Source organism: Plodia interpunctella, chromosome Z, assembly GCF_027563975.2.
Source record: "Plodia interpunctella isolate USDA-ARS_2022_Savannah chromosome Z, ilPloInte3.2, whole genome shotgun sequence".
In the NCBI taxonomy this organism is placed as follows: Eukaryota; Metazoa; Arthropoda; class Insecta; order Lepidoptera; family Pyralidae; genus Plodia; species Plodia interpunctella.
This window is the reverse complement of record NC_071324.2, coordinates 8808979-8826661: the sequence shown is the minus strand read 5'-3', so window position 1 is coordinate 8826661 and position 17683 is coordinate 8808979. Positions and strand designations below refer to the sequence as shown.

At 33.4% G+C, this 17683-nt stretch overlaps 1 protein-coding gene across 4 annotated transcripts in view; it reads left to right on the top strand.

Annotated features, from left to right (window-relative positions):
• The first annotated feature begins 3346 nt into the window (after positions 1-3346).
• Positions 3347-17683, top strand: part of LOC128683011 (gamma-aminobutyric acid receptor subunit beta-like) — a 39748-nt gene continuing 25411 nt past the window's right edge. For 2 of the 4 annotated variants that reach the window (XM_053768146.2, XM_053768142.2), the window contains exon 1: positions 3347-3510. In XM_053768146.2, the coding sequence (XP_053624121.1) occupies positions 3425-3510 (86 nt within the window). In that variant the 5' untranslated portion in view covers positions 3347-3424. The remainder of the gene's footprint in view (positions 3511-17683) is intronic. The other 2 variants (XM_053768141.2, XM_053768145.2) reach the window with 1 other exon arrangement.

Genomic DNA, 17683 nt, shown 5'->3' with positions numbered 1-17683 from the left:
AAAATTATAATTTTATTTGATATCTGAATTTGGAAAACGAGTTTATTCTCAGTTCTAGTTACACTGGTGCATTGCATCCTCCCACACAGTGTGGTTAATCGCATGCATAATTTACATCGCATTTTCAAACAATACCTATTAGTTATGTTACGATATAAATCATTATATACGACTGAAATAAAAAGTATTGTTAAATAGGTTTTGTAACGTTATTTTCTAAGCGTATATGGACATTATGCTTTTTGTTCTAGACTCATAAGTATTTATAAGTGGCATTGTTCATTGTTAAGTTGATGTTACCATTTATATGCATAAATTTTATTTTTTACAATAACTAAATACCCTATTGTCTTTTTCCTGTTTTTGTTTTTTTATTAAATTTTTTTGAAAGAAAATTTATTTGCCAAAGACAATAAGTACTACGTATATACGAATTGACGTTAAAATTAATTAAACCTATAATTAAATAAATAAGGAGCATGCTATCCACTACAAAGAACGAAAAAAGTAATAATTTATTGATTTTCAATTTCATATCCAATCAAATTTAATTTGATCAAATAACTTGCATTACATATTAGTATCTTCTGTCGGGGTAGACAGAAACTAGAAACCAAACTACTAAATCTTAAGTCCATGTTTACAGAGCTGTGAATTGAAAAGCCACCTCAGTGCATCCAACAGGTCAGCCCGGAAGCAGCAGGTGTTAGGGCTCAGATCAAACCAGCAAAGGGAGAAACAAGTGTAGTTTCACTTTTCGCGTGTGTTTTTATTAAAATAGTATCATATAGTTTACAGGTATCGCCTATGAAGAAATACGTGATGATGTATGTTGTGTAGGTATGTATATTGTGTCTAATAACTAGGGATGCCGAAGGCCGTGCGGAGTGGATATAATAAGATAAAAAATATGAAAGTAAACCCTGGACTTCGACGCTTAACAGCCGCGCAAGACACCGGGAAAGTGCATCGGTTATTTGCACGCGGAACTGGGCATCACCGGCCGGAGGTAGGCGATAAAGAAGATATGTCTCCCATTGAAATCCTCCCGATCCTTACACACGCACGAACACTGGTCTAACGCGCAGTCGACGACCGCCGAAACGTATGATCACGCGGTCGGGCGGTGTCGCATATTAAGGCGCTTTCTCCCCGCACACTAACATTTTAATTAATTTATTTTATTTAAATATTTCTTAATCTATACATATAATAAATCTAGCGTAAGTGGGCTATGTTTGTTAGCGCAAAACGTAAAAACTACTGGTTGGAATTTGGTATGGTTTTCACAGTTGTACAGCGGATGGAACTTAAAATGGTATAGGTTATACGTTGCAAAAATACGTTATGAGCGGACGCACAAAACGCGGGCAAAGTTGCGGGCAAAAGCTGGTTTACAATAAGAAATAAAATAAATTAATAAAAATTTGAAGTGGCGCTAGTGTGCGAGGATGAAGCGCCTTAATTGTCACAAATTAATTATTTTTATTGCTTTACACATAGTACATTAACTGTTGTGAGGCTCGGGCACTCGGGTGAGGCAGCGCCCATGCGGGTGTCTCGAGCGAGGGACGTTTTAACCGCGCCTTTTGCAGCTGCATCACGAGGCTGCTCTTTATCAAGCTAGCGAATGTTGGTTGTATCCCCACTTTGGCTATCCAAACAATAGCTACCCCGGACGAGTTCCAGGCTATGGTCAGTCATTGGTTTGACAACTACAGAATGAGCATTCAGGGGGTGCTGTCCATCCACTATGCAACGAAAATCACAACGTGACAGCTTTTCCAAAAGTTCATTTGGCGAATATTCAAACTGTGGCCCTAGATGTAGTATTTCAAGTTCCAGGTGGTATTCCTGTGATATCGGTGACTTTCGTCCGTCACCTTTTATCAGTTCTATTGTTGAAAACAAAAATATTTTACGCGAAATAATTAATATAAAACTCGCGTCAGAGCGAGATTCGTCAAACGCAAGGTGCGTTTGACGAATCTCGCTCTGACTCTCCAGTGCAAAATCGAAAAATAAACAATTCACTAGACACGAAACTGCGTAATAATAATGACAGTACAATGCACTCTATATAAATTATCAGCAGTTTTGTACCAGTATGTTTTATGAAAGTTCATTTGATAAACGCGTTAAAGTTACCAAGAATAAAAATTGAATTTCCGCAATTTTTTGTCTTAAAGCAAAGTTAAGATAGGTAGAGCACTTAAGCGTCAAATTCCTTCATTATACCCGTCGCCTACAGCCCCGCTGGCAGTTGTCTCTATTTGACATCGCATCCATAACTATTTCTATTCTAAATTACATGTAAACTGGCCCAGCGGCTAGCCCTGAAAGCTTGTAAGACAGACAGAAATACAGACATACTTTCACATTTCTAATATTAGTATGGAAGTATATGGCTATATCAGCCGAGTTTAATGTTATTATGTTTCAAAATCTTGTTGAAAATAAATTCAAGGTCGAACAAAAAAGTCGAATCGAACAAAAATTCATTTCCACTTATTCATGAGTGTAGTTTTCATATTGTCACTATCTATAACACTCTGTTATCACTAGTTACATTTAATTCTATATTATGCGTTTTAACTTCATGAGTTACACAGCCGATACACGTTTATGTCTTTTCAAGAAATCGTAATATCCAATGTATCCGTAATAATATTTTGTAATAAAATGTACGGTGCATATAGTTGGTTGCTCTTGCCCAACAGTGGGACTTATCAACAGACTAATAAAATATAATGGGATTCATCATGGAATTAGTAGATACCCCGTACTTACTAAATCCATGGGATGATAACGTCATTATATCAATTAATGTTGTCTTAATGTCAAAGTCTATTTTATGTCACGATCGTCTAACCAAAATTTGAGCTTTTTCGTAAAATTAAAATTTCGTTTTAGTCAGATGGATGACCTACGTGGATTAATGTCAAATTAATGCATATCGCAATTCCGCACTCAGATCGCTGCGAATTTGAATTTTATGCAAGATTATTGCGTAAAATATGAATTTTCCCCATATTTGCAATTGGATTTACTTTTCGCACCATTCGACTTTGCTGAACGCTTTCCACTTCTTCTTCAAGGATGCAGCATTCATTGAATTCCTGCTATACGAAAGGTGATTCTGCAAACATTGGGGCGTAAATAAAACATGAGCCGTGGCGAAAAGACGGTGCGTCCTGGCGTCAAGATAGAACTCTTAATGTTTGTCGCTCAATAAGGGTCTGGTGAGGATCTGAGCATCGTCATTGCCGACGGAAGGAGGCGGCCTGTGTCGGGTCGATAGGTGGTTTAGCGCAAGCGCGAGCCTATGCCGCCATAAGGGATCCGAACTTCGTCAGTTTGCCGGTAGCCTCTGTCGCGGCGGCCGGCACTTGCGTCCGCCCGGCGCACCGGGCACGCGCGAACCATGCACACGAGAACTCGCGACGTACATCGGATCGTGCTAGTACTCTCACTCGCCGTCGCGCTTTTGCCGCACGCCGACCACGCCGCGTGAGTATCGTAATATTTATTGTTTTCGTAGAAGTTTTTTCGCCGTTAACGTCGTGATTAAATATTCATCTTGAATGTAATATTTTTTTATCTTTATTTTTTCGTCATCATTTTTTTTTCTCATCATCATTTTTTTCATCATCGTTTTTTTTTTAACGATATTTTTTTTTTACAACGTAATTCCATGTACGGTTGTGTGGCTAGGAAGCCATAGTGGTCTTGTACATTAATCTTTCAAGCCTGTAGCTCATATAGACGACGCACCTGATTTGTTTATAACACGTCCTCGATACTAATTCCTTATTATGTGCGTACACCGCAGGTGTGGAATAAGGTTGAGGGCTTTAGAAAATTGGTTTGGGACATGTCAAGTTTAAAATTAGTAATAAATTTGTGGTTTCTTAACGTGCTGTAATTTGAATTGTGGAAAACTAAACAAGTAAATACGATGACTTTTCGTGGATGATATTCGTGAATGAAGCTCAACGATTCGGCGATATCGCGACATTTTTGTATCTACATCTTGGTGAAAATCGACGATAGTGAATTCTTATGATTGATTGATGCAAATCTAAAGTTGACATTAGTTTACGAGACAAGAGCGGGATAAAAATATTTTTAGAATGAGTAGGATTTATGATGGATAGTTTTAAGATTAAGAAAGAAAATATTTGAATATTTTGACTTTTTATCTTGGGATTTTCGAGTTCGGCGGTCATTTGTTAATTTGAAACTAATTGAGAACATTGAAGTTCTTAGATCCTAAGACACAGATAAGCGAGATTATTTATATTTTTGTACATTTCGGTTATTAATGTTTTTTATTTTGGAACTTTTGTAATAATCGTGTACGAGTTGACATCTGACATGACTTATCGTTTGTAACTAATGATTAATCAGGTAATGTATAATGATTGTTTTCATGATTTTCTGTATGATTGATGCGTTTAACGAATACAGCCGAGGTAGGTCGAAGGTGTACGACTATTATAGACCCGTGAGATTCGAATGTGCTTCTTCACACGCAAGTCCTTTGCCCTCCACAGGCTTTCTTCACCAATATTTAATAAACAAACGAACTCTGTTATTTGACTTGAATGCGAAAATGGCAGATAGTTTTTCTACGGGAATACTTCACTGCAATGCTCCTAATTACAATGTCATTATGCAAATGTGCTCTCATTCAGCCTTGCCAGTATAAATCGACGAAGACAGAATTTTCACTTTAATTGAGTTTAATTTCGAAAACTATTAAGATTTAAATGAGAAAATCAAATGATATTGAAAATTTTACTTTGAAATATTCAATTTAGAAGTCTCAATGGAGCAGACAAGCTTCTTAATGATCTTGCTTCAGGGGAGGAAAATTTAAAAGGTCCTAATGCCTAATTTATTCCAAATGTCGAGTCTCCGAGGATAATATCCTTATCTTTCATGTATGTGCTTGTTAATTACCGAGGCTTACCTTGAGATCGATGCTTATTCCTCATTAATATTTACAAGCAACCGAGGAGCTCAATTTAACTAATTAAATTGATGTAAAATGGATTTTATGGTAGCGAAGTTTAATATTATGGTAATGATGTTAAGTACAAGCAATATTTACTTTATAAATATGATGCGGGATAACGTTTCTAAGGTGTTCGATTAAATTGAGCACTTGGTGTTCTTTTAATATTTTTAAGACAACCTGATTATTATGAGGAGGTATTCGATTTACTACAAAGGCTAAAATATCTGGATGATTTCAAAAAGGTTACAGGTTGAAAGTGGCTTCATCAGCACGAGATAGTTCTGAATGGCAATTCGATGATGATGATCCGATCTACAGAAAACTATGCTCTCTTTTATCTGAGCGTTTTCCCGGTTTCTTCCTCAGCCGTTTAGCGTCGGAGCCCAGGATCCGCTAATATAAAACAGAAAATTACTCTCTCTCTATTCCGTAAGTTTCCGGTTGCATTCGGAGCTGTGACACCAGGAAACCCGAAAAAAATAAAAGGAAGACATTAAAATTCACAATTACACAGGTCTACTGTCAGCCTTGACAATGGTAAAATCATCGATGGAGCTATAAATGTAAAATGTGATGTGATAAAATGGACATTTAAACCCGTTGCAATCTTCCCTAAGTAACAAATAGCGTGCTGGTAAATGCCTTAATAAGCCTTAAATTTTCGCTATTAGGCACCTGACCTGCACTTTAATAGGTAAACTATTCGATAAACACCCACTTAATAGCATGTACGCTGTACATTTATAAAGTAGGTCACATATGAAAACGCAATTCACGTTGTCCGATAGAAAAGAAATCAACGCGCTGTTTCATTTACATGTTTGAAACTGAACGATTTTTGGAATTGTTCTAATAAAATATAGTAATTAAGGCGCTTTGTGCCAACATATTAGCATCACCTCACATTTTTATCAACTTCTTTTATATCTTGGCGACATATAAAAAAAAAATGCCACACTTCATAATAGAATTTAAGTAGTTTTCTGTTACACAATGTCGACTTAAAACGAAAAGGGGGACGACATTGCATTATATAAAACTGTAACTATAATACTATTTTTTTTATTATAATACTAAAATTCTTTATCTATAGTGCGATATTATCTGTTTTTCGCCAAGTTATAAGATTTATTGATAAGAATGAGATGGAGACGCTAGCGTGCATGCACAAAGCGCCACAATGAACTACCTTGTATAGGTAGTTCATTATGGCGCATATAAGATATTTTAAATGACGTCTACGAACCGGTGCAAATGCGCCGGTCAAAAGGTTCCCTATTTTTGTGCATACAATTTTATGCCATATTTTAACATGGCATACTTTTATTTATCATAATAATAGGTAGTAGTAACGTACGATATTAATTTGGCATAAGGTTTTAGGCACAATTTTTTTACGCATACCTGCCATAAGTATAACAATTTTTAAGCATAATATTCTAATGCATATTGGCGGCCTATGGGTGGCCTAAGGGCCATCCCGCAGCACCCTAAACCTACACTATAGCTTTATGCAAATGAAAATTATGGTAAAATACATTACCCTAAACTGTAATTTTACTAATTGAAAAGGTATGCCAAAAAACTAGTATGTGAAAATATTATATTGTTGAACTGGTTATGCTAAATTAAAATAGGAGAAAAAATGTATAAGAAAAAAAGGATCCCCGATCAAATAACTGTTAATCTATTGTCTCCATTCTCCACTATCGACGGGCAAGACGACGACTGAATTGGCAAACATTTACGAGGTGGCGGTAGAAGAAGGATAAAGATGACGAAAATTTCCAGACGTGTGAAGAGTATTTTCAGTCAAATTTTGTTAAAAAAAAAACATCAAGGCTTTACGAAATAAATTATTTTACTACATTCTATATATTCATTCATTTTACTACACTCTATTCACTCGTACCTATGCGATATATGGAATCAAGCAATAGATTAGATTATCTGCAGACAAGGACTAGTATTGTTGTATATAATTGTATTTAACAAGACCTCGCGAAAACAATATTTTCACAAAATTATGAATATTTCAAAAACGACTGAACCGATTTTGATGCCCCACGAACTTAAAAATTCTTTTGATAGATCCTACATACCTTTTAAATTTCATCAAAATCAGACCAACAGTTCGTAAGTTTTTTAAGACCAACAGTTTCGCGTTACAAACTTACATACGTACAAAAATTTATTTTTGAGTAGAATGTTAGACTTCGCTCGCTTCACTCGCTCGGTCAATTATAATTAAAGACATTAAAATATATCTTTAATTATAATTACAAGAAAAATACATAATAGAATCTATTGGCCACAGAACCGTCAGCTGCGCATACTATTTTAGACTCAAGGTAATTTCTTCAAAATCGGCCCAACCCTTAAAGCGTGCCAGACAAACTTATAATATGACATGAATACAGAAAGTGCAAGTGCGTAGTAAAATAGATGTCCGATTATTTTCATGGTACCTAACATGTTTCTATTTTTTATCCAAATCCTATATGCAAAGGCACATTAGTATGTACAATAGTATGTACACACATCTTTTATTAGACCAATATAACAAAGTCTATGGAAACAGTTGTATACATATCAATGCGTGTGACTGTACATTATTATTAAACACGCGATCAACGTTAGGCATTAAATGCGAGACGCCATAAAATATGACTCTTTAACATTTTCATGAAAATATTATTCTAGCGTAAAAACTGTTAAAAGCAAAATCCTTTCTTAAACTTTCAATGCCTTTCCTGAAGGTTACGCGCAAAATTCTATAAACAATATAAAGCTCCGCTTTCTTATTCAATTCAATATAAAATGATCTTCAAAGTCGACTTCAAGTTTATAGAAAGTAAAACCTTAACGCTGTACAATAAACAGGAAAATTGTTGAATTTACGTTCACCTAGAATGCAAGGTATTTCCTCGCCGAGATGGTTTCCGAGAAATAACAAAGCTTTCACTTTCAAGAAAACTATATTTACAAGTAGGTATTCTAGACGTAATGTTTGTAAACATTGCCATCAATCTTTGTTTACCAACTTGATTTCAATGTAACCGTAGATTTTGTGAGGTTCTTTTTTTAATGTTTAAAATATTTATATTTGTACATTATTGTAATTATTGCTGATTACAATTATTTTTATTGATAATATTTACAAAAATGAGCACGCATCTAGGTGAGCTCAATGACAGTTGGTGGTCTCCAAGCGTGCCTTCCGCAGTACGTAAGAAAATATACTGTTTTCAATCTTTTATATAGAGTTAGTTTAACTCTAGTCCAATCGCGATTTAGATATGAAGTGGTCCATACCTTCTTTGGATATCATATATAAGTTGACTAAATAAAAAAATCCTTGACAGCAATCATGGATGACGTCCGATAAGCGAAAAAACACATCATCTTCAGTTTGAAGGGGCATTACAATCTTGAACATATAGGAGCTCGCTCAGATGAGAACGAAAGATTCTAATACAATTATTTTTATTGATAATATTTACGAAAATGAGCACGCATCTAGGTGAGCTCAATGACAGTTGGTGGTCTCCAATCGTGCCTTCCGAAGTACGGAGTAGAACCATCCAAGACGAGTGAAACATCACGCTATGTTATGTGTACTAATAAACATGGTGTCACAATGATGAAAAATTTTTTTTTCTTGTTCATCCAGTCCATTTGACCACGACGATGACTCCTGTAGCCTAATTTTCACCATGTTGGAGTGCTACACTGGAGGTCACAGGTTCTAACACGGTTAGGTTATGATAGAAAATTATTTTTTTCAGGTTGACATGGGCCTTGGATAACCATCCAATAGAGATCCATCCATCCATCCATTAGATAGATTAACCAATCTATCTAACTTAATCTATATGATTCGTCCAAATAATGTATTTAATTATTATTATACTTTATTATCTTTTTCTGCTTCTCCTAATGGCAAACTGGGAGATAATTAAAGTTAGCCATTAAGTTGTGAAATTAGCATTACTTGGAACAATAAAGATGAATAATATAGTATTTGATACAAAGGTACTCGAAGTGTTAACACTATTGTATGTTATAATTAGGTTTGCCTTCCTCCCGAATCTCGGAAACTTGTTATGTTTAACAAAGCAAATTAGCTATGTACATAGGAGCTCCCACAAGATATAGAAATATTTCGATGATAAATATTAAAACGGGAACACTAATTTCATATTAAAAGGGCGGGAATCAACAGGAGCTTTGATAAACTATGTTATGCTCTGATAACTGTAGCTAAGTTTCAAACAACCAATAGAATTCCGTTAGTCGCGCGCGGCACTGCCCACCGGAGGCGACCAAAACCAATAGGATTTCATAAATTTTAACAAAGGAAATTCTATCTGTTGTTAGATATTGAGCTTCAGTTGGCACAGCATCCTTTTATTAGTCGATTTTGATAGAGTGGTCGTGATTATGGGTCAGTCTATTCTGGTTTCATTCTGCTGATTATTTTTGCTGCTTTTTTGATGCCTGTCTATTTATTTCGGTCTGTGGCTTTTCATGAAAATTCAATTTCTGGGAATGTGATACTTCATTTTAATGACAGCTAGCCATCTGGTAGGTGATCGACCATGTGCCCACTTACTTTCAATGCCCCTCGATAAGTAGACGCTCCAACGTTTTACGGGTGAATGTCCGAAGAATTTCAATATTGGTAATTACGAATACCATTTAAAACGTATGTAATTAATACTTGGGTAAGTATATAATATTAAATAAAAATATACTGTTTTCCATCTTTCATATAGAGTTAGTTTAGTCTCTCTCTCTAGTCCAATCGCGATTTAGATATGAAGTGGTCCATACCTTCTTTGGATGTCATATATAAGTTGACTAAATAAAAAAAAACCTTGACAGCAATCATGGATGACGTCCGATAAGCGAAAAAACACATCATCTTCAGTTTGAAGGGGCATTACAATCTTGAAGATATAGGAGCTCGCTCAGATGAGAACGAAAGATTCTAATAACCGTTTGCTATCTCCCTCTTCGTATATTTAGCTATAAACATACGTTTATGAAACTCAATTTTATCGATTCGAGTTGAGATTTTTTTGTGTTCTGATCTGACCTTCCAATAGAAGATATGAGTAATTTATTCGTCTAGGGGAGGTAGTCGAATCAACAATAATAACATCGCTAAATTGGGTGTCGAAATATCTATTATTTCGACACCCAATTTAGCAATAAATATAACCATTTTCCCAAATAAAATAAAGTAATTTTTCCAAGAAGAAATCGTAAGGAGCTTAAGCAAACATTTTATCGAGTAAATATAGGACTTTTAAGCAATAAAACATCTTCAACATCATTGGGCTTTCACTCATAACTCACTTCATAATTCTTTCTCGGAAAACAAACCTACTTCAATCAAATCGCTAAGCGATTTCTGAATGATTTATTTTCAAAGCTTATATTTGATGTTTGCCGTCATATTGAATTTATTAGTCTCATAAGTCATATTATTTTTAAATATTCTCTTCGCTCGGGAAAGGTCTCGGTTAAAATAAGATATTCTGAGCGGCTTTTAAGGTTAAAACCATACAAGTATGAAATTAAATGTCACGTCTATCTATTTAATAACAAATGTCTATTTACACATTTAATCGATTGACATTCATTCGAATAATGTAATGACGATAACTGATATCGCGGTGAATAAAATTGTTCAATTACTTGTCATAAAGGACATATATAACTACCTACTCACTAATGTATTCACATTATTATTATCTACTCTATCCATTATGTTATTATCTACTAGTCAACCATTAAACTAAAATATAGACATATCAGGCAACATAATCTAAACAATCTGAAACCGTGCTCCATCGATCATAAAAGTAATCTAAACACCATTTCAAATCGAATGAAAATGTCCGAACAAAATAATAAAACTGAAATGCGAATCTGCATCGTAAATATTATGCAATCGTTTCTGAAATAGGACGAAGGTCAATGTCGATGGCCAAGGTGAAACTAGTACAGCATTGACTCGTACGTGGAGTTTACAAACAGTTTGCAGTTGACAGGAGTTCGACCGCTGCGCCGGTGCTTGCACAAAATAGTGTAAAAAGTGGCTCGCCGCGTTTGCCTCGTCGTATTTCATATTTCTAACGTAAATTCTATTAAAGCGAGCTTGTTTGTGGGATAGACAATTTTATGTAGGCATTTTTTTTTCGGATTAAGTAATAATTTACTTAATCAAAAAAAATTGTATTCCTAAAACGTTGTATTTAGTTAAAAATTGTATTTAGTTAAAAATTGTATTTAGTTAAAAATTGTATTTAGTTTTAAAAGTTATTTTGTAAATGATTGTTATGGATTATTTAAATAATATTAATTATTTGAGTAATTAATATTATTGAAGTAATCATTATTAAAATAATAATAAATGCTTCTTTGTTTTATCTCAATGTTTTTCGAGTCTCTTCCGCGGCCATAGATCATCAGAGCTCAGGGTCCGCTAACCACAAAAAATAAATAATAAGAAAAGATAAATGCTTACACAGTGTCTACATTCTAGTAGAATCAAATTTATGATATGCAAGGAACAGTAATTTTCCCGGGATGTCAGTTACCCTATGTCTTTCTCCATACTTCAAATTATGTATGTATGACAAATTTCAAGAAGATTGGTTGAGTAGATAGAGCGCGAAGAGGTAACAAGCAAATAAATAGACAAACAAATAAACAGACAAACAAATATAATATTAGTTAGGATTGTTATTTTAAAAATTCTCTATACATAATTATTCTTGATCTTGTATGACAAGGGTTGGACTATTTGTAATTTGTTACAAAAAATAGGATTATTCTATTACATTAGGTTCATAACCTGTAATAGTATACCAACAATGTGTGAAATAAATCAATAAATATTTTAATGTAAAAATAATAATTAATTATTGGATAAATATAGTGAAAAATTAAGTTGGCAGGCCTCGTCATACAAAAAAATGGCCATATATTACTAATCCAATTCTACTGCAAATATTATATAATTATACAATTAAACAAACATAAAAACAACAGGAGCTAAGTAATAGCCGTTACATTACAACAAACATTTCAAACAAACATAAAAAATAATAATTAAAAGAGACTAAAAAGTACTAAAAATAAAATTCTATTCGTACATTTTCCACAACAATTTTGTAATATTGTTATCCTATTTGAGGCGGCTCAAACAATGGCGGAGTCAGAGCTTGTACGAAAAGACCAAAATACATTGTTCGAAAAATTCACTCGCTGATAGTGGCGAGCGACTACTTTGTATTTTAAAACCCTATTGTGTTTCGTCAACGAGTGACGACTTTTGCAAACGATTCGCTATAAATTTTATTTGAAAATAGAAATATTTTCTTTATACAATCGCTCTTCGACGTTGTACAGTGAAGTGTCGTTATGCGATAAGTTTTTCTTTGTTCAATAAAGTAGAAGCGAAATGAGCGTTTCTTTTGACGTGATTTTATTTAACTTGCCAGTTTTATTATTCTTTTTTGATCAACTTCCTTTTGTCCTGACGATAATCGGAGATTTCTGAGTGTCATACAGACAGTTACAATGACAACGTATTATTATAAAAATAAACTAATAGAACGGACGGAACACGAGTCACGCGTTTATATTACAATATCTCTCTAACAACATTATGCTTGTATAAAAAAAAAAAAAAAACATTTATTAGATCTGAGCTTTCGGTACATTTATTAGTTACCATTTTAGTCAAATCCAAAATATAGTGCTTATAAACAGCACAGCTTCAATATTGTAGCAATATTCTATGATCTTCAAAATGTAGCTAACTAAAATTGTCTTTGTAAAAAAATGTTTTCAAACAGATTGAATTATCAAGTATCCAATGTAAACAAGCGATTTAATATAGCTGTAATTACGTGACTTAATTCATTTTTCATCCTTATCTACACGAAGGCTGTGAGTCTGTTCTCATTTCCCGTTGATACGAAACAAAGGTTCTACGTCCGACAACCATTGTAGAAATCTAAGTCTCACGGGACAGTGATCAGCGATCTATCGGAATCACACGAGCAAAGAAAATCTAAGGAGAATGATATATACAGTTTTTCTTATGAATCTTTTAACAAGCTATTATATGATATACTGTTTGATGTTGTCCCTGAGAGCAGTTATTTTTTATTTCAATAAGAATTTGTCAAAAGAACTTGCAACTATTGGCTCTGTCTACTCCACAAGGGATATGAATATGATACTGTACTCAAATCTGTATCTTTAAGAATGATAAGAAGCCATATCGATACTTATACAATAAGGTAATAAATGCGAAAGTCTGACAACTGGGCCAATTTTGACGGAACTTTGCACAGATAATGCTTAGTTATTGACCCAAGGTCAAAGAAACTCTACCGTGGGTGGGGCTGCGTGCTACATTCGTAATTTATTGATGCTAGTGTTAGGTTTCTAATTACCTTAATCATTAATTATTTACTTTTTACCTAGTCAAAATCTATCTGACTAAAATTTACAAAAATAATATGATGGATGGAATAATTTAAGGTAAATAACGATCATATAATTTTTGAAGTGTTTTAAATTTATATATTTCTCTGCTACAAAGTAATAGTTAATAACAGTTGATATTAAGAAAGTACCTTCAGCAATGCAGTCCTAAATGTCTATCGCATTGCAGTAAACTAGTTTCATTTTTATTTCAATAAATACCGCATACAGCGCTCTTATTATTTCAACCGAGATACAGACATAAAGGCACATAGAAAATAACGGTCTCAATATACAGCCTTAGTTTGGAGTTAATGAAACGTTACATACTTTGAGCTTGAGGCGGTAATCGGCTTTCATCTCGTGGGTCACCGATCTTCACCTATGCTACACGGTGGGTGTATGCGACTGTGCACTGCGACAGCGCCAGGGATTATCATAAAGGTCAGATGATTACACTGAAAGTAGACTCTCTCGTAACTTATACAGTATCACGCCTTTATTATTTAGATATACAGAGCCAAGAGCTTCGAATACCAACTTCAATTGTATTTATTAAATACCAAGTAATTATATTATATCATGTTTATATCTCTATACGTATAGAGATAATGATTATTGTTTTCTTATAGGTATAGTTTTTGTTTTTTCTCAATGTTTTCTTTATGGATATACTATGATCATATAAGCTTTCTCAAAAAATCTAAATATGTATTTTGTTTCATAGTACATGTTTTTTTTATATTTATGACAAATACTTATTTAAAGCCTCCTATTTTTTATTATCTATTAATTATGATCACAGAGACATGTAATGAGCAACTGAATTTTGTTATAAAATATAATATGTTTTACGTAATAGTTCACTTTTTTGACTGGCATAATGTTAAGTAATATGTTTGTAGATGCTATATTCTTAATGCCTTTAACCTTTATTTTTTTTGCATTTAACTTAGTGGAGTGAATTTGATATTTAAATTTATGATCTTTCGCGATACTTTCCCAGACAGAGAGAACCCAAAGAGATTGTAAAATGTTATTATGCGGGTTTAATAAAAAGTAACCATGCCTTAGTAACATAGAAAATTTCATAGCAATGCCTAAGTATTGCTTGTAAAAAGTTAATAAAATCTACTATAATTAAACTAATGTCATTACAGAAGATTTTATTAACTTTTTTCATTTAATCGACTCTCCTGTAAACCTATCGTTTTCGAGCTGGCGTAGTGTTCATTGGAGCGATCGATTTCACATCTCCTTCATTTTAGGAAACATTCGCAAGCGATATATCTGTCTCTTTCATTCTATCGTGCTATCTCGTTCACATTGGTGCAGAGAGAGGCGGTTACTGGGCTTTTGCCAAATGTGGTACCGGCTGATATTGTATTCCTGTTGGCCCCAATATTCTGTTCTAATTTATATGATCTGCGAGTATTTTTTATTCGTATTGGCTTCACTAAGAATTATTTGCTTCTTTGCTGATCTTTTTAGTTAAAGTCAATCAAGGGAAAGGGCTATAAACTAGTAGCAATACTATGCCTGCATCATCATATTATGTGATAAGAATTTGTATCGTTTCTTTGTAGTAACTTAAAAATATTAGAATTGATTTTATTATTATTGGTTCTGAACTTTGCGTTTGAATATTTCGTATGAGAAAAGTGTGCTAATGGTATTATAGATTAAATTTTACTTATGTTCCAAAATTCATCAGAGCACATTCAGAAGTGTTTCGTGATTGAGTGAATAATAATATTATCATTAGTAGGACTAACCGCCTTTGTAACGTGTAACGCATATCCTTTAAGCGTCTTAAAATGCAGTCAGCAATAATTGTTCGATGTTATTAACATCACCTGAATAATTTATATAAACGTTGTCTCGTCATTTTCATTGACCAGTACAAATTACTTCCGGAGAAGGAAAATGCGGAGTGGAAACTTTCATACTAGCCTTTTGTTCAATAGTGTTTAATGTTGTTGTCGCAACTTTACGGTCGTTAAATCATTAGGGAAATATCGTCAGCTTCGTTTCAAACAAGTTTCCGCATAATAGAGTAGTTTACAAAGTCAGAGAATTGTAAAAAATATGTATAATCTAGATAAAAATAGAAATATTTAGGATCATTGTGATAATTCCTAGACTGTTATGCAGCTGGATCATGTTACGATCATTTAAAGTTAGTTGAAGAGTCAATTTTCAAAAAGTATAAAAACAATTATAAAATATTAGCAATTATAAAAACATAATATTTAATATTGCTGTCGAACAATCATAGCTTTCTTTGCAAAAATTTCACCAAGTTGTGACGTTACTTGTGTCATTTAGTATTGAACTTGGATGAGTCCAAAAATGTAAGATTTTATTTTTTCCATATTTTTGAAAACGTTGTCATTATCACATGAAATTTATCACTTGTGTTTCTATTAATATAAAGGCCTTTCATTAGTCATAAAAACAAAAATTTGACAATTAATTTATTTAAGTTCTCCAAAGAAATATTTGTTACTTCCAGTTTATGTATAAAAGCTCGATTGTATTATGTAGGTACTAAACAATTTTTTTATTTTGCATACCGCATGAAGTAAAATGTATTAGAAATATTGTGTAAATGTAACACCTTATGTACTTATATTTTATACAAATAAATAATATTGATTGATTGTTTATGATTGTAACCCACCTGTTTAACCTGTTTAAAATTCGGTCCTTTATATTAGAGCACTTACGTACTAATAGTACATTGTTCATCACGGGTGACACAGCGAGCTGGCTATTAAAGGATTTAAATCGGCAGTACCACTGGTAATTAATATCGTACTTGCGATATATTTAATTAATATCCATGGGGATACATGATCAATCCATCGCTTTATCGGATCGTTATTGACAACCGTGCGGGGTAAATCCTCCAATATGCGGCCAATAGGAAAGTTTTGACGCGAAAAATTTTTCATAAATGTTTATTCTTGAGTGGACTGATCGAGTTTACAAAAGTAATTTCTTTCGTGCAGGTAATTCCGCTTTCTCAACCTAGTAACCTAGTTTTAACACCTTTTAGGCCTCGAATACAATGAACGAGAAAATTAAATGTATCAGGGTTTATCTCATTTAGTTCAATTGTTTTTTTAACCAGATTAGATTTTAATGCTGATGAGGTTGAAGGTTTCTCGGTGTAAAAAAAAAACAATTCTTATCAATACACATTTTTGGAATTAGCCCCCGATCAACGATTTTTACGAGCCGGGTTAAAATCTCCTGTCAATATTTGAGAAGAAAATCATAAAACCGACGAATGCATAATACAAAAATAATGTAGGAATTCGATTATTACTTCGATTACTTCATAAAAACATATGAAATTGTAGGAAAAAGGTCTTAGTATTTGGCGCCGACATGAAACGTTAGCGTTTTATATGCATATATGCATCGTAGTATACGCTGCATATTGTTTAGGTAACAGCCAATAAGGAATAAAAGTTTTTATTCTGCCGCCGCCAGCCTAATTTTCATTGCGGACTTTACTCAAAAAATTGTCAAATTCTAAAAACAACAAACATTCAAATAACATGACGAAAATAATTTTCAACTTCTGATTATTGCCATTTCAGCTATTTTAAGATCAGCTATAAATAAAAAGTTTTTTATTTTTGTTAGTTACATTAGTTGCCCTGACATTTTTAACTTTTGAAGATATGATTGTGATTTTACGAATCTCTCTCACTCTCTCTTTTTATTATCTCCACTTGTTTTCGCTTTTTTAGGGACTATGATGTCGTGAAGCTTAAGCAACGTATGTAATATATCAATAAAAGTTTGTAGATTCGGCTGTTTATAATCGGCTGCCAGCCTAACGTAACCTAGTCAAAGCTACGAGTCTCTTCGTCGCTTGGTTCGATATCCACAGAGGAAATGGGATGGTGTTATTTTAGGCCGGAATCACACCCCGTTTTCCTACGTGGACTGTATAATGTGTATTATAACATGTATGTTAAAATAAATTAATTCAATAGAATTTGACAAATAAAATTTTAGGTGAAGTTCCAAAGCGTCAATCATTCTTTTGTAACAATCGGAAAGATGTTAGAACATTCCTATTATAAAAATATTACTAATCTAATATCGATTTTGAAGTAAATCGTATCGAAA